This window comes from Solanum pennellii, chromosome 9 (assembly GCF_001406875.1).
Source record: "Solanum pennellii chromosome 9, SPENNV200".
Classification (NCBI taxonomy): domain Eukaryota; kingdom Viridiplantae; phylum Streptophyta; class Magnoliopsida; order Solanales; family Solanaceae; genus Solanum; species Solanum pennellii.
The window spans coordinates 515,980-536,436 of record NC_028645.1 but is presented as its reverse complement, the minus strand read 5'-3'; the positions used below and the strand labels follow the sequence as shown (position 1 = coordinate 536,436).

The window sequence follows — 20,457 nt, the reverse complement described above, 5'->3', positions numbered from 1 at the left end:
GAGTTTGAGACTACCAATAATTTAAGAGCGAAACAATAATTTACGTCAAGTTCCGAGTGTTCTCCGTATGTTTACTCGATTCTGCAAATGTTCATAGTTTGGTTTTTCTCTAAAAGTTGACCAAATCAATTTACTCGATTCTGCAAATGTTAGAATCAAATCAAATTAATTAAGTCAATTTTTTGCTTCGGATTTGCCAAAAGTGTAAATAAATGACAAGATATTTTCTACCATAACTACAACAATAATTATTATTTGAGACATAAACATTTAATACTCAATATTCGTTTTAAGAAAATCATAGCGAAGTTCTAAACTTGCAACAAATGAAACAAAATTTTGTGTCCCCATTCCCCTCTGCTTCACTTGAACCAATTATAGATATATTAAATACTTTCAAATCCCAAAATAGCTACTTCACTCAATACACTCACAAGAACTATAGAACCATCTGCTAAAGAATTACATTAGAACCAAAAATAGAACTCCTTTTGCTGCATCTGTGAAGAGTAAACCATTGCATTTTCATGATTCGCGAGCCTTCATTGTGTAAAACTGCTTCTATGAAAGCAGAAACAAGGCCCTAACTGTGAAGACGAAACAAGAACATGGCAAGAAAGACCATGAGTACTGATTTATCAACCAAGGGATCTCGGAACTGCAGATTCTCCATACAGATTTCTTCATGAGAATGTCAAACCTCGTGGTTCTCACCCCCACAGTCCTCTATTTTGTGGGTTTGCCCTTACTTTTACCACCCTTCTTTTTCTGCACACCACCACGTTTGTGGTCCTGTCCTTTTTCATGGGGATTTACCTCCTTGAATTTGATTGGCTTTATGATACTACCGCTCCTCTTTACCACCTGTAAGAATTATAACATAAGAAAGCAATCACCTAAACAACCTCAAAATTGTAGTCCCAAAGCCTAATTCCTCCCCCCAAGAACAGAGAAGACAACCAAAGAGAACCTTTTATACACAAAAATTAAAATTGAAGGACTAAAGACGAGGAATAACTTTAATGCAATTGGATTTTAAATTTCAGATGCAGGCCTTGCCTTTTCTTTTTAGATATTTTGGGTTTGGATAGGTGGGAGGGGGGTTTCAGATACAGGATCGTATAGTTCAGGAAATTAGAATATAGATAGATAAAGAAAAATAAAATTAGATAGTATGCTTCGGACAAACCTCTGGGCGGATAAGAGCTGGAACTGCTGTTCCTGGGTTGAATTCAGGTCCAATGGGCATACGAATGCTCCCCTCAAAAAGTTCTTGGGAAGTAAACGGATAAGGTAATGTTGGCGTGTATAAATTCTCAGCCTGCATGGGAAAATAGAAATTCAGTAAATCGTGGCAATAGTTGTGCACTTTAAGCAAAGACAAGCAACACCGAAGACATAGCCTTCCGTACAGAGAAGCATCTGTCGGACAGGTCTGAGACAGATGAGGAAACCATCTGAAGAACAATTTGTCTTCTGGATAAATAATGAAAAATAACAAAAATGCATGTTGCATAGTGTCTGAACATCTCCGGCACAGACTACATAACCATTACCAAATTACATAAAGTTAAGAATAGTGTTTCCTGCAAATGAATGACGGTGAAGTTGAAACTCTACTCTACTGCTTTCTGCATTTCTCTGTTCTTTTGTTTATCTACTTTGTTCGGTTAGCAATCCAACTTCTCTTTGATTGCAGAAAGATGATTTTTCACTTCACCAAATACTTGGTATATTTTAATCTCACTAATTTAAAGCCAAGGGAAAAGGCAAATAAAATATAATATTATCAGGCATGCACATGAAATCTGCAATCACTATTATAAAGCCTAAAAGTTTAGCCTCAACATCTAAAATCAAAATTGGCATCAATCTCAAGAATGTTGATTCATAAATCAGGTTTAAAATGAAGTTTGTCAATGACCAACCTTTTTATCCCTCTTTTCGGAGATGATAACATGATTCAGATTAGCATCCTTTCTCTTCTTGAGAGCTTCTTCCCTTTTCTTTTTGGCATTATCATGTTCTTCAAGCATCCAAGAAGGCGGACCTCTCTTCTTTTGTATATTGGTCCATTGTCCCCAACCAGGCAGTAAAACAGGCTTCTCAGGCTCTGGAACTTCCTCATTCAACGCATCTTGTTTTTCTCTCTCAAAGTCGTCTTCAACATCATCACCAGCAAAAGCACGCCGAATAAGCTCTTCTTGAGATGGGATTTCATATGTGGACTTAGTCCCAGATGTTAAAATTCCATCAACCATTTCTCCTCCACTATCAGTATCGCTATCCTCATAAATTTCCTGCAAGCAAAATTAAGAGTCAATAATAACAAACAGTTCAGACAAGTTTGCATTGTGGATTCAGNTTCTCCTCCACTATCAGTATCGCTATCCTCATAAATTTCCTGCAAGCAAAATTAAGAGTCAATAGTAACAAACAGTTCAGACAAGTTTGCATTGTGGATTCAGCATACAAAACTTTTGTAGTTCAGAAATTACCTCCCCATCAGGTTTACTCTCAACAGGTTCTGTGATCTGTAAAGAGGTTGCACTCTTTGCATTTGCAGATTTCTTCTGCTTCCCTTTAGCTGATGAATCATTCATCTGTTCACCAAATACACCAATAAGACTAATGTTGCCAAAAGGAGTGAGAACACTGATTTTGAGACAGCAAAACCTCAACCTTTTTCCATGAGTCGGCTGCAAAAATGGAAACTTCGTATGATGTCTTTGAGCCTGGGTCTCTCGCAATGTCGTCAAAACTCTGAAACAGGACAAAGTCAAATTTTAATCACCACAAACAACGCAGAAATGAGGGCAATATGATATGGTTCTACAGGCTTTGATGAAGTATGCAACGCAATTACCTTAAACAGAGAATCATGATAAATCTCAGACTCTTCACGAAGTAAATTGGAATCAAAATGAACTTCCCTCTGAGATAAATTATTTTCTTCATGAGCACTGATGCCATTTTCTCTGGCATCTGTCTCGCCTTCACTATCACTGTCACCATAATAATTGTCTGATGTCGCTTTCTTTTTGGGTTCAGGTGCCTGCTTTTTTTGAGCACCAAAAACCCTCCTGCCAGTCAGAATATTTGTTTCTTGAGTTTTTGGCTCGTTCTTGTCTTCTAATTCCTTCAACGATGACTCAAACTCTTCTAGAGCAAGCTTTGCTTCTTCATTGGCCGCCTCTCTCCTTCTTTTCAATCCACGTACCTGTGAAATGGGAGTACCATAGATGAACTTTCAGACCTCAAAAAAATTAGAGCAAGCCGGGGTGCAAAGGAAAGACTGATAAAATTACCATGAAAGGTAAAGAAAGCACTCCTGATGCTGGCAATTCTTCGTCCCCTTCTAAGACTGCGGCAGTCTTGTCCTTCGCTTTCTTCAACAGTTTTACTGCAGCATCCTGATCTGATCCATCAGAGGCCTCATCAAGGTCATCCTCATCACTGCTTTCTTCACTACTACTGCTCTCATTCATGTTATTTGCTTTTCTGGACAAAAGGGCATGTTGATTCAGTTGTTCAGCAATAGCAGCTCGTGTTCCGTCATCTTGCACGTCCAATCCACGTTTTAAGATGCGCTTTGCCCACTTGGAGCTATTCTTGTGCTTCAAAGTCAAGCGTTCCTACATAAAATTTCGTGGCAAAAGAGACCAAGTCAATCAGAAAATAACCAGAAAAGCAAAAGTGACTCCTACGCGAGTTTCACACAAGTAATGAATGAAATTACCTCTGCCCTTTTGAATTCTTGTTTCATGGCCTGCTCTTTGGCTGCTTCTGGATCCGTTTCAGTTGCAGTACCTGTTTGTTTCAATCTATCCTTTTTTAGCAAACGATGATACACTTTTGACTTTATCTTCTTGACTCGTTTTGCCTTCATTTCATGACGGAAAAGAAGACTACGCATCTTAGCAAGCTGGTCTTGGCGCTCCCTCACATCTTCTACGGATATCTGCCGAAGTGATTAACATTAAATATAATACAAAAATTTACAGGGACCTTTTTCCTCTAAAAACACTGAATGATTAACCATCTGTACGGAATAATAAGTGTGTAAAAGTCTATGACCTCCATACCTTATTAAGTTCAAGAAGTCTTGCACCATCTTTTCTATGAGCTTCAACGACCTCATGGTCATCAAAAAGAGAAGCAATTTTTTTCTCAAAATCACTTCTTGGTTCAAATTCAGCAGCGATTTCTCCTACCGTAGAATATCCCACGTTCTTATCTTTGCCAAAATATATAGTCGGTGCCTCTCTGTTTTTTTTGACATGAGGTTCCCATTTTGTAACATCCTTCTGGATAAAACCATAAGCAGCATCTCTTTCCAATCTTTCTTGATCCGGTTTCGGAAGAGGTGCATGAATAGGCATGGACTTCTTCTCCATCCGACTCATGCTCTTTCTAAGTTTGCTATGGTCAGACTTCCCATGGAGGGGGTCCAGAAGGTCCTGGATGCTAATCCGGCCATCCCCATCCAAAATATCACGACTGGGATTATACTCGGACTCCGAATATGCCTCAGATATGATAACGTCATTTTTCTTCTTCTTGCCTATCATACAGATCTAGCTATCAGTCCTCCTCATCATGGATTACACAATATATTAAAATAAATGACATGTGATGACAAAAAATCCTCTTTTATCCCCACGTTGAGGACTGAGGAGAATGCACTGTCTTGTGGAAAGCAGGGCACTTAATAAGCATATTCTCAACAAAATAAAGGGAAAGAAACATGGAATTGCACAAAAAAGAGGGGAAAACTAAAATTTAGTTGATTTCCACATCACATGTACAAGCAGCACATACAAATCATGGTTTAAAAATATATAAACGGATTGAGTTTGACAAAACACATCATATTCTACTAGTAAATGCAAGCATGAAACTCAAGAAATGTGGGTAGGAAGTATACCATCAAAAGCATCAGTTGCAAGTCCAGTAATTTCTTGCAACAATCGTGAATGCCTTCCATCATCCTCTTCCTCTTCCTCTTCCTCTTCCTCTTCATCTCCTCTCCGACCACCCTCATCATCCCCACCATCTTCTTCATCCGAAGGTACATCTTCATCCTACATAAGAAAAAAACAATGCCTATAAATCCACCATAACCAAAAACAAAAAGATTGTGGTATTTCCATCTTCTGCAGACTGCAGCTAATGCAAATCAAAATTTGAAAGGGAAAAACAAGTACTACAAAGCATCAAGATGTTCTTGCCTTTTGTAGCTCATGGTAAGGTTTCACATCCCTCCACACTTATGTACAAGTAGTCAATATTTACAACCAATAAAGTTCATTTAGATTTGTGTGGGTGGGTGGGTGGGATCTAGTGTCCCCAAAATTCCCACCAATAGAACATTAACGACTGCAAATAAGAACATTGCTTGGTAGTGGTGCGAGAGGCAGGCCTAAGTAATCATAATATCAATTCTTTACGCACAAGCATTTCAGTGTTTAGAAAGAAATATTATCCCATATGTAAGCAAGGACTATGAATCGAGTTAATTTGACATGCATTAGCTAAAGATAACAGGATCTACACATCCCAAAAAGGAAGGAGTAAAATTAAATTGCATATAGTTTCATCAGGCAAACATTGTTTCAGACATTGGAACAAAGTTCTAAATAATTAACCTCAGTGACTAAACCAAACAAATATACAGAGTTAAATGATACAAGGATATAAGGTCACAGTAAGTATATTATGATATCATATCAACGAGTATGAATCTCAAATTAGAAGGCAGAGCTACATGGATCTTCCATATACATACTGTTCTATTTTCTTTTTTCTCTCGCTTTTATTATTGGGATGGTGGCTGGGAAAGCTACATTGATCTTCACTTTTTCACCGGGCACCAACTACCTCCCACCAACACAGGTATGTGAATAACTATGCCCACAAGGACTTAGGGAGATTGATAGTAGGGATGACAATAGGGCAGGGCGGGGTAAGGCTGGTTAAGTCTTCCCCTGCTCAGTTATTTCCCTGCCCTGCCCCTTTAAGTAACTCCCTTCCGCCCTACCCTGCCCTGTTTTACCCCCCATTTTCAGATATAGCATCAATGAACTACAAAAATTCATTATCATATTAACTGGAAAAGGACAGTGTCAAATTTTGAATGTGAACATATAATACGTATTTTTCCATTAATTATAATAATCATAATGAACTTTCTAGAATTAATGTAAAAGAGAACCACAGGTAATGTGTTAAAAGATTAACATCAATCATTCGGCAAGATATTGTTCTACATTTGGTTCCAGATGAGGACTATGATATATTATACATCATGTGTATAAGCTGTTACTCAAGATGTTTGAACCTTCCACGCGTTAATGTCAAGAGCTTTCCACATGTTATCAATGTCAAACCTGTACTTTTTAATTGTAACAAATGTGGTCTTTGCATACAGGGAAAATCCAGTCCAGATGTGGCCAGATGGGTGATATATGCTTAGAATATTCTCCGACAAATGATAAAATTTCAGTTTAACTCAAGAGTCTTAGTCAAGCTGCAACCTTCCCTGCCCCACTAACTATTTTCCTAAAACGAGTTTTCCCCTGCCCTGCCCTGCCTCGTTAAGGCTCTTCCATGCTAAGTTGCTCAGACTTGGGTGCGGGTGTCCGATACAGGTGCGGATCTAGAGGTCAGATCCTCAATGATCTAAATTATAATATTTGGAGATAGGAATCCATGTGTGCATACAGATATGGGGATTCCGCTAAAGATAATTCAAATATTTAAAAATAGAGTTATAAAACATAAATTATGAGTTATTATGTGAAAATATTGATCCAGAGGAGAATCATGGAAGGAGATAAAAAGTATTTTATTTTCTTCAATTTCACAATATTTTTTTTTATTATTAAAAATCATTGAATCTGTCCACAATTTCTCCCTCAAAATTGGTCAAACTACCTTTTCCTCTATCTTAGAATTTGAACCCTCCAGGATCTTCACCGATTCCGTGTTGCTCCAATCTCAAAAAAATGTCTTTTAAGACAAAATTAAGGGCTCCCCAACCCTAGAGGTCATATACATATTCTACGTACCAGCACATAAACAAACTAAAAAGACTCCTTCTAAACATAGAGCTATAAGTGTAGCACACGACTAAGTCTTAGTACTAATTAGTTAATATCACTTATAGTATCTTTTACTTTTGGTTGCATGATTGCATCGTGTTCTTTTGCTACAGATTTCATGAGATTGAAGTTTTGAGACAACTTTCTCAGTGTTACTTTAGGTTTACCTCATCCACTTTTAACACTTCCAATCATTATAGTGTCACAATTACAAACCAAAGGCGCTTGGAGTCATATGTGTACTTAACCAAACCATCCTAATGCAGCCTTCTTTTATTTCATCCTCTTTGTTCAACTAGTAATAGAGGTCTACCTAGTAGATGAACAAAACCATCCTCATACAGATTTCATCCTCTTTGTACAACTAGCAATACAATCAGATGTAATCATCTACATTTAGTCTATTCAAATACCAACCCAAAAGACAAAAAGTTCTAATATAACCAAAAAGAATACAAACATAACATAACTCCTCCTGTCAGTTAAACTGGTAAGACTTGTTCTTTATCACAGTAGCATTATAATTAACAAAAAGCATCATTAAAAAGAGATTATCAGCTCCCAGAAAGGCCAAAAGAAGCTATTACAACTATCAACATAACTAATAGTACCTTCGTAAACCTCTATAACAATGGAATGAGCTTAGCAGAGCAAAAATTAACAGTGAAATTTGCAACCAAGAACAATCAAATTGAAATGAAATAAATACCTCAAACTCCTCAGGAAGCTCATATTGATAATTTTCAACAGGGTCAAAGCGTCTATTCTTCCTTGACTCCTCTTCAGCTACCCCTTCTTCATACTCATACAAGTCATTAAGAGCATCATCAGAGCCAATTTCTTCATCGGAATCTGCATACCGTTTCGGTAATTGAAGCTCCTTTAACATAGCATTAGGCAAACGAGGACCGGACCTTTTTCTTCTACCATCTTTTCCTCCACTTGGACTTTGATTTTTCTTCTTAAAGTCTCTTCCTTTGGTTTGCCTATTTCCTTCTCTGCTTTTTCTCTTCGTCCCCGCCATCACTGCAGATCAATTACCGGTACGCCGCGCCGCCGGTAGACAAGCTTTGAAGGGCGGCAGTTGAAAGAAGGAGAAGGGTTTAGTTGAGGCCCAAACAGTTTTAATTTTTTGGAGGGTTTTTTTTATTTATTTATGATTCAATTAATAAATTCTATTGTATTTTTTGTCCTACCTTTATTTATTTACTTTTTGTCCTTTATTTTTATTTGTCGAAAGTGATTTTGAATTAATTTTTAAAATTAAATTAGATTATATTAGTTCGATATTATAAATAAAAAAATTTAGATATTCAAAAATCATTTGAAAAGTATTATAGACGAGACAGAGTTGCTCGGATGGGAGCTCTTATGGTAAGGTAAAAAAAAATTAAAATAAAATAAAATAAAGAAAATTGAAAAGTATTATAGATTGCAACATTTTACATATCAATATAATGAAATAATACATTTTATTTTTATTTTATTTAAAGTAACTCACATAGATAGAATGAGCTTTCGAGTTTGAATTATTATTACTTTTCGATCATTGGTTTTAAATTTCAGAAGCTTTTGAGCACTTTCGACTCTGTAGAGGCGTATTCAGGATTTCGGAATGATAGGTAGATTACTATGAGAAGATATATCTAATCAATTTGACATTTAAATTATTATCATTGAGAACAGTTAAAATTTAAATTATAGTTCCAAAATTAAAAACTTAAAAAATTAAAACGCGAAATTGCTATCAATAACCACTTGAAATGTTACCAAATTTTAGAAAGAAAAAATAAAACAAGATAGATATAAAAGTCAAATTTCTAAGAAATGCACCCATCATCATCGCATTACATGATACTTTAGATGGGTTTCCACATTTAACGAGCATGAGTTCATATGAACCCGATGACTCCCTCGTGCACCGCACTTTTTGCACGATTTGATAGGTTCAATCGATTCATAGCCTCACTGAATCGCTTCACAACCATAGAGACTAGAAAACATAAAGGTAAAAACAGATTCAAATTGAACTTCAACAAGCTAATGCACTTTGCTCTCTACTTGCAGAAATATTTCATATAATGTCATTGCCAGATACTGGCATTTTAATGTCATCAAGCTAAACTATGTAGTTATTACTAAGGTAATGCAACATTTGTATTTTTATTAGTTATATCTCCTAAGCCCTTCCATCTTTCGTTATCGTCGAGTATGAAACTACCACCTAGACTGCACCTACAACTTCTTCTATGAGGTCATCTATCAACAATTCTTCAATGTCCTTAACTGCCACATCCATTTCATCCTTGATTGCTAGCCAATGCATCTCTTCCACAACGTTACCAGGTGTGTCTGCGTTTGCAGGAACTTCGTGGCTTCTCAGGAGTTGATGCAGAATGTTTTTCATCCCATAAGTCTCCCATCTCCAGATAATACCCTCTATTGGCTTCACCCAAGGGCAAGGATCCACATACTTCCTAACAATCTCCAGCAGACCCAGGTTTATACGGTCAAACAGTAGCCGCCTTTCGTATCTTGGTCCAGTTGTTTCATCAGTGTACTTCTTCTCAAGATTGTCGAAAACCCAGGGACTCAATGGACACTCCAAAGTGTGGAAAGATGTTACGAATGTATCAGGGTCGGATGTCTTCAACCCAGAGTCGGTTAGCACATCCAATATGTAAGAAGATTGCCAGCTTTGGGACCTTAAACTGCAATTGTCTTCAAAGGACTCAACCTCGTCATCACTTAGTATTACATCAGCATAAGGCCCTGATTCCATCTTGAGGAGCTTCAGTTGCATGCGAAGCCCTAGTGAGAATAGAATAAGTATCTAAATAAATAGTTCGACAGAGATAATGTACTAAAACCTAATGATAACAACACGAAATAATACTTCAATAATGATAAGAAAGTAAATAAGGGTGCAAACACTAGAGTTGTCATCAAGCAAAGCACTTCGATTGCAGAGGAGATGAGAAGTAATCTGTTGCAAATAATTGCTTAACATGGTCAAGAAATCACACTTACCATTAAGTTCAGCACTGACTCTCTCAAAGCATTCTGAACCGGAAGACACATCTTCTGTAAAAGGAACCTCCAAAACAGAAGGTGGACTAGGATGATCAGCCTCCTTGGAGCTTACTGATGATTCAGGTTCAGGTGCAGGATACTCTAAAACAGAGAGGGGACTACGATGATCAGCTCCCTTGGAGCTTATTGATGATTCAGGTTCAGGTGCAGGATACTCCAAAACAACAGAAGCAGCTGCAGAAGATGTTGGTGATGGTTCTGGAAGTGCTTCCTACATAACAGAGAGCTCCACTTTAAGATAAATATGACTTGAAACTCTTGAAAACATTAGTAGAAATGTATGGTAAACATATAACTAATAAATCCTTGGTATTTCTAAAGACCTAATTATCAAACTCTGCAGTCTGCCAACCCCTTTTGGAGCAAACTTACTGCTCTCTGAAGCAACTAATGAAACTGTCCATCTCATTGTAAACACCAAAGAAACAAAAAGCATAGACATCCTTTCACTCAAAGGATAAACCATCCATCTATGTCCATAGAACATTAACAGTTGGCAACTTTTACCCCAAAAAAGGTGTGTTTTGGGTGCATACTACATATACATTCAGCACAATGAGACATTTTATTCCATGTGCATTTGGTACGTTTTACATACCATACCAGCAAGATAAGCTTTTCAAATTGATCCAAGCAGAAAAGGTTTTGCACGAAGTTAATAGGCAATATGGTAACCACAGTATATACTATATATAGTTACTTCTTAATGAGTTAGTTTTATGCATTGGGCAAAGAAAAAGAGGCAACTGACATGCAATTTAGAAAAAGTTCAAAGAACGCAAATGCTTTACACATGAAAGCTGATGCCAAGAAAGCCATCTAACTACCATCCTCTCACAATGTTAAACTTGAAAAACAGAACATCTCACAGACTAAAGTGGAAGGCTGGTGTATCAATGAAACAAAAATATACCATATATAGTCATCATGTAATACTAACAGATTGGTCAACTAAAAATTCTCGAAAAGCACATCAACCAATTATAAAATTCTCCAGCCAGAACCCATAAATTTTCTGGCCCAATATTACTGACTTGGGAAGATGCTTTTAGTGCTGGTCATGCTACTTGACCAAGTAGTCATTGTGGCCATTTTCTGAAAGCAATAATGTCAGAGGAATGGGAGTCAAATGAGGAAACCTCACCATCAATCGCTGCAACATTTCTATGAAGATTCCAGAACACTACTATGCAAACTTATAGCCAAACCAAAAGCACATTAGTTACCATGTTAAAGCCAAGACAAACAAGGAAATACAACAGGTTTACAGCTAGTGAGAAAGAACAAAATAGATACGCCTACTATGCTTAAGTGGATATACATGAGAAGTTGCACAAAAATAAAAAAGATATATAAGAGAACGAACAAACCTGTAGAATTGAGACCTCCTGGTTAATAGGAGAAGCACTGCCACATTCCGCAGGTAGTTTCCTATGCATTTCAACAGAATATTCTGAAGATAGGGTAATACTATCAGTTTCAGCATCATCTGAAGCATTAGTATAACTCATGCCATCTGCAGAAGGCACTTGAGAAGCTAAAGACAGCTTCTCAGATAGGTCCTCTTTTAGGTTCATATCGATTCTCTGGCGTAGCTTGCCTTTTGACGAGGTGTCACTAACAAGTTGACGGGAATGAAGTTTCTTTTTGCTGGATCTAGAGTTTTTGGATGAGAATTCATCTCTCACATTCACCATACCATCCAATGACCTACTTCGGTGATGATTTACGGACTGTTCCTGATTTACAGGCTCTTTGGAAACTGAGCATTGCTTATTAGAAAATTCCCGACGTGCTCTGGTTCTATGTTTTTTGCTGAAAAAAGGTGGAGAAGTTGATCTGTATCCTGAGGAATCATTAATACATACATCCTTCCAACCATCCCTGCTACTAATACCCAAGGGGAAATCCCATTCAGTAGTTCCTTTCCTGCCACCAGGTTCTTTAGTGGCTTCTTCAACATGGACCATGGTATCACAATAATCGTGTTTCTTTCCCCCATCAGGTAACGAAAGCATTTCACCAAGTGTGTTACTCTTACCAGCCATTTCAATGTCCTGATAATATTGAGTCATCTTCCACCTCTCAGACAACCTCTTCTTTGCCTCCCTGCCCACTGATGATTCAGAACCTAGGGATGACGATTTTTTTAGATTACCCCTACCAGATGACTTCCTACAAGACAAAGTTGCAATGTCTGAGTCACCGGTCGAATCGCTTTCATAAATATCACAAGAACTTTCATCTCCGGCATATCCTTTAACACCAGAACCTCTAAAATATGCATCCCTACCATCAAAAGGTCCAAAAGAGTCTCGCATACGCCTCGTAATTTCCTTTGCAATATCTCTTGCTTCATTTGACTTGGGCCTGTAGATCCCCATATTCTTCGACGAATTTTTCTCTTCCTCTTCTCCTGCTCCCCCCGGTGAAGCACGAAGATATTTTGCATGCTTCCTCTCGTCAGGGTGATGTGGAACAGAAGCAATATTACTTTGTGTTATCCCTAGGTTTGGCTTCAGAACAACAATTCTTGTTGGTAGAATATTTTCCTCCTTCCCTTCAGAAAGAACTGGTGAGGACTTTTGGGAATTATGTCCACTATGACGATGTTGTGACTGGAGTAAGAGACCATCAAGGCGCTCTTTCTGTAAGCTGATGCTTTTTTTACATGAACCGCCTCTAACAGATTTGGAGGATTTGGCACTGCCTTCATATTTCACAGAATTTGATGGCTTCAAAACTGCTATGCGACTGCACGTAGAACTAGCACTCTCAACTTGCAGATCCTGCAAGTGCTTCACAAACAAGGAATCTGGTTCCTGAAGATACTTCAACAATAATTCCTTATTTGAATCAAGCGCCTCAAGAGTGTCATTAAATTCTTTTGAGTTCTGAAACCTTTCATCAGTTGAAAGACGTTTTGCATCCATAAACTTCTGCTGTATAAGAGCCATATCAGGAGTCGCAAATCTTCCAGTTTCATTCCATCTTGATGAATGGCGACGGTTGCCAACATGTGATGCTTCCAAATCCTCATACACATCCTTGAATTCTTGGTGCTCCATGGAGCTTCTTTTACTTGATTGTTCATCGAATAGTTGTTTCCTCCTCCTTGAATCTATATGCTCATTTCTATGTCGGCAGCTGTCTGAAAACCTTCTCTGTTGTCTGCCAATATGCTGCGGAGATGGCATCCCTTCAAGACCCATCAATCTGGCAACAATGCTGGTCGGCCTTTTCTTTGATTCGCCTTCTCTCGCCATTTCTTCTGCAAGCAAGTTCTTAATTGGTGTCCCGGTAACTCGTTTGGAAGAGCTCTTCCCAAAATCATGCATAACCTACACATAGAAAAATATTTAATGAATGTCAGCTACAACTATTATTTCTACAATGAATAATTAACCCTTAAATGATCGAAAATGCTGATACCATATCTCCCCTAGTAGCTTCATCACAGTAGGAACGAGAATTGAGAGTCACTTCTGGTGTAGCAACTTGTTTCTGAGCTAGTTTACTTCCTGGACATGGAATCAATTAACAATGTCAGTACTCACTTTTCATATCATCCATCAAAAAGGGGTAAATGCAAGTTAGATTAAAGGATTTAGAGAAAGTGAAGTACAATTTGGTTAAACAAAACAAATCAACCTATGGCTTATATCATAATGATAAGAAAACCAAAACGAAATGATGATGTTGCCACTACATAAAGACTATAATCATTCATGCCAATGCAGCTTAACTTTAACAAAAGTAAGAACCAAAGAGAGTAATTTGGGAAACCAAAAATAGTTTAATACAGAAATAATAAAAGCAATTATCCAGAAAACAACAACAATGTAAATACAGGGAAAATACATTCAATATATCATTTCATCTTTCAAAATTTAAAAAAAGAAAACTAAATCCAAAAGAATTCCAAGTAAAAAACTTTGAAACAGAAATTTCAAAAAAATGAACGAGTCAATTACTTCCAGAAAATCGCTTTTCCTTTGCCAAATTTAAAACCAAAAAAAATGAGATTATATAAGACAAAGAAGATCTTAGTCAGGCAAAAAGTAGTACTAATAAATTATTATCATCAGAAAAAAATCATCAAAATGTAAAACTTTAAAAAAAACAAAAAACTAATTTCCTTCTCGTTCATTCATTCATAAAAAAAAAACTCAGTTCATCAAATCAACCAGTACTCATAATTCTAACAAACAGTCAACATTCAAATCTTCATTACTTCAAAAAATCTCATCAAACAACCAAAAAAGAGTAAATAACAACGAAAATAGATAAAGAGAGAGAAATCACCTTCCATAACTCCGGAAGCACTCCTAGACTTCCTATGACGACTTTTCTCCATTGTATTTTTTTTCAAACTCCACCTCCACAGACAACAACAACACAACAAAAAAGCAAAAAGCAAAAAAGAAAAAGTAGCAAGGATTTTGAAAAAGAGGAGAGAGGGAAGCTTATCACTTATCAGATCGTAAATCTCGGAAAAAAGCAACAATAAACCACCTCGAAACTCATCACCAGCTCCATCTCAAAAACTCAAAAAAAACAGTTAAAAAAAACCCTAGCTGCAAGTGTTCTTCATAGCTGCATCGTTTTTGAAAAAGATAGGTAGAGAAGACCTGATCAATGGATCACATTATAGAGAGAGAAACAGCCTATACGTATAGAGAGAGAAAGGTAATCACCATTAATGAGTTTTTTCCTTTTGGGTTTAGAGAGAGATTTTTGAATTGAAAAAACAAAGAGAGATTTGAAATGAGGGGAAAAATAAGGACAAAAAGAGTGATACAGTGAGGGAATTTAGAAGCGGGCCCCACTTTTCTCTGCGGCTTGTAAGTAGTAGAGAAAGTGTGTGTAGTGGGGGGTAGTGGGACCTACGTGCTAAATTTTGACGCCACGTCACTCTACTATTTTATTTTATCTCGACAATTATTTTAAATTTATGTCGCGTAAAAATATTTTAGACAAATATTTTTTATCAAGAACTATTTATATATTAACGCTTGAATTTGAAATTTCTAATTAAGAAAGGTATGTGTTATCACATTTTGTTGGGGTACTTGACTAGTAATATTGCCATGACTTGAAGGGCAATATTTATTTCAGAAAATTACTTGTCACATGTTTCATTTTTATCAACTTGTTTATAACGATAGCAGAAGTGGAGTCAGAATTTTCAATAAGGGGGTTTAAAATTTATAGAATTAGATAGTCGAAGAGCGTTCGACATTTACTATATATACATATATATTTATATATAAATAATATAATTTTCTGCCTCCCAACCCCCTTTCATGAAGGTAGATCCGCCCTTGAAAGATAGGTTTACAAGTTTTGAGTTCGAATGTCCTTGAATATATAATCGTTTTTGTTAAAAATTATTTTATAATATGATTTTCTTTAGTATAAATTTAGGTTTATTCGAGTTTTACTATAAATATCGAATATCTGATAGAAAAAAAAATAATAATATGTGTGGTATGATTTTTAAAAGTAGGTTACATATAGGATAGATGAACATAGGTGTTAGTTTTATTGTGGAGATAGTAAAAGTAAATATTTTGAAAGAAAATAACTTATAATAAATATTATAAAAAATATTGACAAAACATCATGCACGATTAGTATATAGTAATTTCATTGTTTGATAATGTACTTAATTAAATCGTTGCTTAATATGTATATATAACAAATGCCAATTTATTTTCCCTTTAAAGTCAAGTTCTTTTTATGATAAACTTGATATTAATTCTACCCTAAAATGGTAAAATATTTTATTGAAAAATATTTCGAAAAGGAAAACATGATAAAACATCATAATTATAAATAAAAAAAAAGAACTAAATTTCATTATTTAATTAAACGGTTGTTAATTCCATGCATTATTTAAATAATTTATTTATATATTATGTATATATATGTAACAAATGTCAATTTATTTTCCCTTTAAAGTCAAGTTCTTTTAATAAGTAACTTTGGGAGACAATACTACTGTGCTTTAAAGGAACATTCCTGTACAGTATTTATCAAATTCAAATTTCAAATATATTTCAAAGTATTTAATTTTTAGTTTTGACCTATTAAATGCAATAATAACTTCTTAATGATAATTCAAATCTTACTAATAATTAAAGTCTTCAACATTTTCAAATTTTAAGTATTGACCAATTAAATGCAATAATAATATAACATAACTTCTTAATAATAATAATAATTCAAATGTTAATGAGTCTTTTTATTCTTTTTTACGATCAAGTAACATATGGCCCTCAATTCTCAATAAGCAAAGTTTAATGGTAGAAGTAGGATCATATATTAATATATTAAATTTTAAGAAAAAGCTTATTTACGTTTTTTAAAAGTCTGACTAGCTCATATATATTATTTTCGATTGAGAATAAGGCTCATTCATGTAATTTTTGTTAACTGAAATGACATAAATGAATTAAATTTTAACATGAACACATAAATAAGTCTTTTCTTAGGTCCAATGACATATTTGAGTCTTTTCGCTTTTAAAATAATTTAACTCATGACGTCATCAAATCATAATTGACCATATAAAAAATGATTATGCAAAATCAAAATTGTTTCTAGTTACCAATTATGATGGCTGGCATGAAAATGGTATAGATAAGCAAAACATTTAACGAACTATACAAATGAGTTTTACTCAAAGTTTAATGACATATTCGAATCTTTTCTCTCTGTTATAACCGGGAAAATAAAAAAAAGTAACCATATACGAATTTCTTAACTTTTTCCATACCACACTCTCCAAAAATAAAAATAAAAGTTCTTAGCTTAATTAAGAGTAAATTGGATTAATTTAGAGCACAAGAAATTGTAAAATTACTTTCTATACCATTTATATAATATAAAGATCAATTAAACCAATCAGTGATTTGGAAGGAGAAAATTAGATATAATTTTTATATATACATTAGACATATACATGTTGAAAATATACTAATAAAACACGTATAATATAGGAAAAAAGATTCGAAATATATTCAAATAATCTTGATCGAAATTATTATAACAATCTCAAAATTTTATAAGTTTTGACCAAATTCAAATATATTTCAACGAAAAGTTCCTATAATACACATACTTAGTTTTTTTTGAATATTCTAAAGATATCAACTTTAATATAATTATCATTAATTAGTTGCAACTCCTCTTCTTCTTGTAGTGCTTTTGAATTTGAAAAAAAAAAACTATAAGAGTATATATATTAAAGTCAATTTTTTTATTCTTCTTGTCCTACTTAATAATATTCCTTTTTTAGTACAAATGAAATGAGTAATAAGTTAAATATAATTAGATTGACTATATGTTTAATTAGTGTAAACATCAAATAATTTTGACCACCAAACGACAATATTAGCTACTCTTCCTCTCATTATTTTTCTCTACATTCGTGCATTTTATTGGATTTTTATAAACATTTTATATGTAATATATTTATGTGTATTTTTAAGTGATACATACACATAATATTTTATTAGTGGTGTCCTGATATAAAAAGGAAAAAAGACCAAATCAACTTAATGACTATTTTTTATTTCTCGAATCGTACACTACGACGTCCATTCGGGATAACACTCCTAATAAGATTTCTTTTTTTATATTCAGAATTTAAATTTGAGATATGTGATTAAGGATGAATCAATTAAATACATTCGCTCCTGATTTCAAGTATATAATTAGTAAATATTATTATCTTGATAGATTATATAGTTAATAATTGTATCAAATATTAAAATAGATGGAACCTTGTACATATATTGTATCATTCTTGTGATAGAAAATTATTTTTATATCTTTGGACATGATGTTACATTTTTTTAATTGATAGGTGCATGTGAGAGGAAATGTGAGAAGGATGGAGCAGTATGGGGTAGGGTGGAGCTAGTATATAATTAAGATTTAGTTGAATTTAATTATTTTGGTCAAAATTTTATATTTTTCTCAAAAAATCTATTGAACATATAGTAAAATTTCACTAAAATAATATGTGTGAGGTCGTAAAATATTATTATTTTGGAGAGGTATTATTTAATTGGTAAATTAATATTTATTAATTCCAAGATGTTTTGAGATCAAATGAAGATAATTCTAATTACATCAAAAAAAAATTATCTTACTAATTTATGTATCATATTTATGGAAATCGCATAAAAGATAAATTGGTTATATATAAAGTACAATGAATAATGTTTTAATTTGACGTTGTTAATTTTGCAATCTCGGCTTGGACGACAAACTAATTCGAGAAAGATAAGTGTTTTGAATGCTATCAATTTTGCAATTCTGTCTTAGACGACAAATATTAAGCAAGAGACAATAGCAAATTATTTTTTACATTGCACAATTCATTCATGATGAATCTCAAAGAATTAGAATAAATCCACTTGTGAAAATATCATTCATGAACTAGAGGTCATGATTAATGATCTCGATTATCGCAATAAATTAGACATAATAAACTTGTCGAATTACCTGGGTGAAAATGATACATGTTCAAAGGTTCATAACTTAGAAGAAATTATGGATACCATAAGAAAAAACAATGTTGATGATGAAGATGAAGGTAATAGAATACCTTTAAAACTGGTAGCATAAGAAAATACTATCACATTTAGAACTCATCACAATTTTATAATGCGTTCGAAAAGACAACACCAGAACTTTTGAATGCAATAAGAAAAGTTATAATTGAGCTTCAACTAAATTTAAATTCTAATCAAAAAAATAAAACACAAACAAATCACACTTCACTAAACTGTGTTAAAAATATTTATACTCGTAATAAACTATTAATTTATAATATTAATGAGACCATATATTTATATAAGAAACTTTTGAAAATATATCATCTTATCGAAATAAGTGACATTTTTATCCGCTCAAATCGAAATTAAAAGAAAACAATATTAATTTAGAACTCTATAATTTAAATGAACTAAAAATTTAAATTTATAAACTTTAAATTTTGACATCGCATTTATTTGGATGGGGTGGATTGAGTTGGACAAGGTGAATTTGCCTAAATGGAGCCAAACACCAAATCTCTTTGGTGTGATTTTTCTAAAGAAAAATGACATTTGAATAAAACATAAAACATTGATATGGAATCTTCACCTTTGAAAAATTTGACTCTTATGAAAAAGGCTAATCCTATGGTGGCCTACTTAACCTCTAGGTTTTCATGTCTCTTAATAATATATAATCTAGTGGTACTTTCTAAATTCTACTATTCAATTTGTTTGGTTGATGATAAATTATATGAAAATTATAGTATATAGTAGTAATTAGTCATATACAAATTACTTTTCATTGAGGTTTGTTATATTGCACTAAAATTGAATGTATGAGATAACATTTAAGATATTTACTTATAACAATAATTATAATTATTGATTACTAATTGTTAATATGACATATTTTATGAAATTAATCGAGGTACGCTTATAAACAGTAAATTAATTTCACATTTAAAAGTGTGATCTAGTATTTAATGAAGTGTATAAAGAACTATCAGATCGCACCTTCAAATTTGTATAAAGATAAATAATGTCCTAATCTTGTTGCACGCAAAGTTATCTGATATATTTATTATTGATGAAAGGTGACATATATTTCATGAAAGTTAGTCGAGATACACGTAAAGTGTATTAGATGGTGAGTGAATGACACCTCTTTTTCAGTGTGCATGGATGGTGAAAGATAAGTCTAATATAATGGAATCATTTGTCTTCTCATAGACACAAATTATTTTCATCTTACCATAAGTCCATAATAATGTTTGTCCCCATGCTGTTATTATTATTAATATTATTATTGTTTCCCCTTTTTCACTGTGTATGTTTTTTCATTAATTATTAGTGTAGGGGGAGGCACAAAACAACACAAGTAGGATACAACACCTACAAGGATCGACTTCAAGACAATCAACCAAATATACTTCACCAATTTACCAAAAGAAATTCACCACTATATTAACCAAGCTCAAATCAGCAACACATCAATTGAATCACAAGCAAATATGAATTATAAATACGCAAGTGACACACAAGATTTATACGTGGAAAACCCCTTCGGTATGAAGGATAAAAACCACGGGACTTGAAGGAGTCCACCCTTCTTCTTCTCTTATTATGCAAATTGAGGGTAAAAACACCCAACTCAGTCTACAAGGATGTCACAGCCCACCAACAACAACATACATAAGAGCCAACACAAA

At 34.1% G+C, this 20,457-nt stretch overlaps 2 protein-coding genes across 2 annotated transcripts; both read right to left on the bottom strand.

Moving 5' to 3' along the window:
- Positions 1–223: 223 nt before the first annotated feature.
- On the bottom strand, positions 224–8,245 carry LOC107031411 (U3 small nucleolar RNA-associated protein 14 homolog A). The gene is made up of 11 exons (XM_015232767.2): positions 7,813–8,245; positions 4,928–5,084; positions 4,086–4,564; positions 3,740–3,961; positions 3,309–3,635; positions 2,867–3,220; positions 2,683–2,763; positions 2,499–2,603; positions 1,929–2,300; positions 1,190–1,321; positions 224–864 (listed from the first exon to the last, which is right to left on the bottom strand). The coding sequence occupies exons 1-11, from the start codon at positions 8,125–8,127 to the stop codon at positions 727–729; spliced, it is 2,682 nt and encodes an 893-aa protein (XP_015088253.1). The 5' UTR covers positions 8,128–8,245; the 3' UTR covers positions 224–726.
- An 861-nt stretch (positions 8,246–9,106) lies between these two features.
- Positions 9,107–14,964, bottom strand: LOC107031630. The gene is made up of 5 exons (XM_015233062.2): positions 14,502–14,964; positions 13,629–13,717; positions 11,567–13,537; positions 10,134–10,407; positions 9,107–9,914 (listed from the first exon to the last, which is right to left on the bottom strand). Exons 1-5 carry the CDS (start codon positions 14,551–14,553, stop codon positions 9,328–9,330), a joined length of 2,973 nt encoding a protein of 990 aa, XP_015088548.1. The 5' UTR covers positions 14,554–14,964; the 3' UTR covers positions 9,107–9,327.
- Positions 14,965–20,457: the final 5,493 nt, after the last annotated feature.

Excerpts from the sequence above, each read along its gene's own strand:
- LOC107031411 (XM_015232767.2), bottom strand. The coding sequence starts at position 8,127 with ATGGCGGGGACGAAGAGAAAAAGCAGAGAAGGAAATAGGCAAACCAAA. Across the intron at positions 3,636-3,739 it reads AAGAATTCAAAAGGGCAGAG|GAACGCTTGACTTTGAAGCA; the intron begins GTAATTTCATTC and ends AATTTTATGTAG. Across the intron at positions 3,221-3,308 it reads TGCTTTCTTTACCTTTCATG|GTACGTGGATTGAAAAGAAG; the intron begins GTAATTTTATCA and ends CCCATTTCACAG.
- LOC107031630 (XM_015233062.2), bottom strand. The coding sequence starts at position 14,553 with ATGGAGAAAAGTCGTCATAGGAAGTCTAGGAGTGCTTCCGGAGTTATG. Across the intron at positions 10,408-11,566 it reads AGGAGGTCTCAATTCTACAG|GAAGCACTTCCAGAACCATC; the intron begins GTTTGTTCGTTC and ends TCTGTTATGTAG. Across the intron at positions 9,915-10,133 it reads AGTCAGTGCTGAACTTAATG|GGCTTCGCATGCAACTGAAG; the intron begins GTAAGTGTGATT and ends TATTCTCACTAG.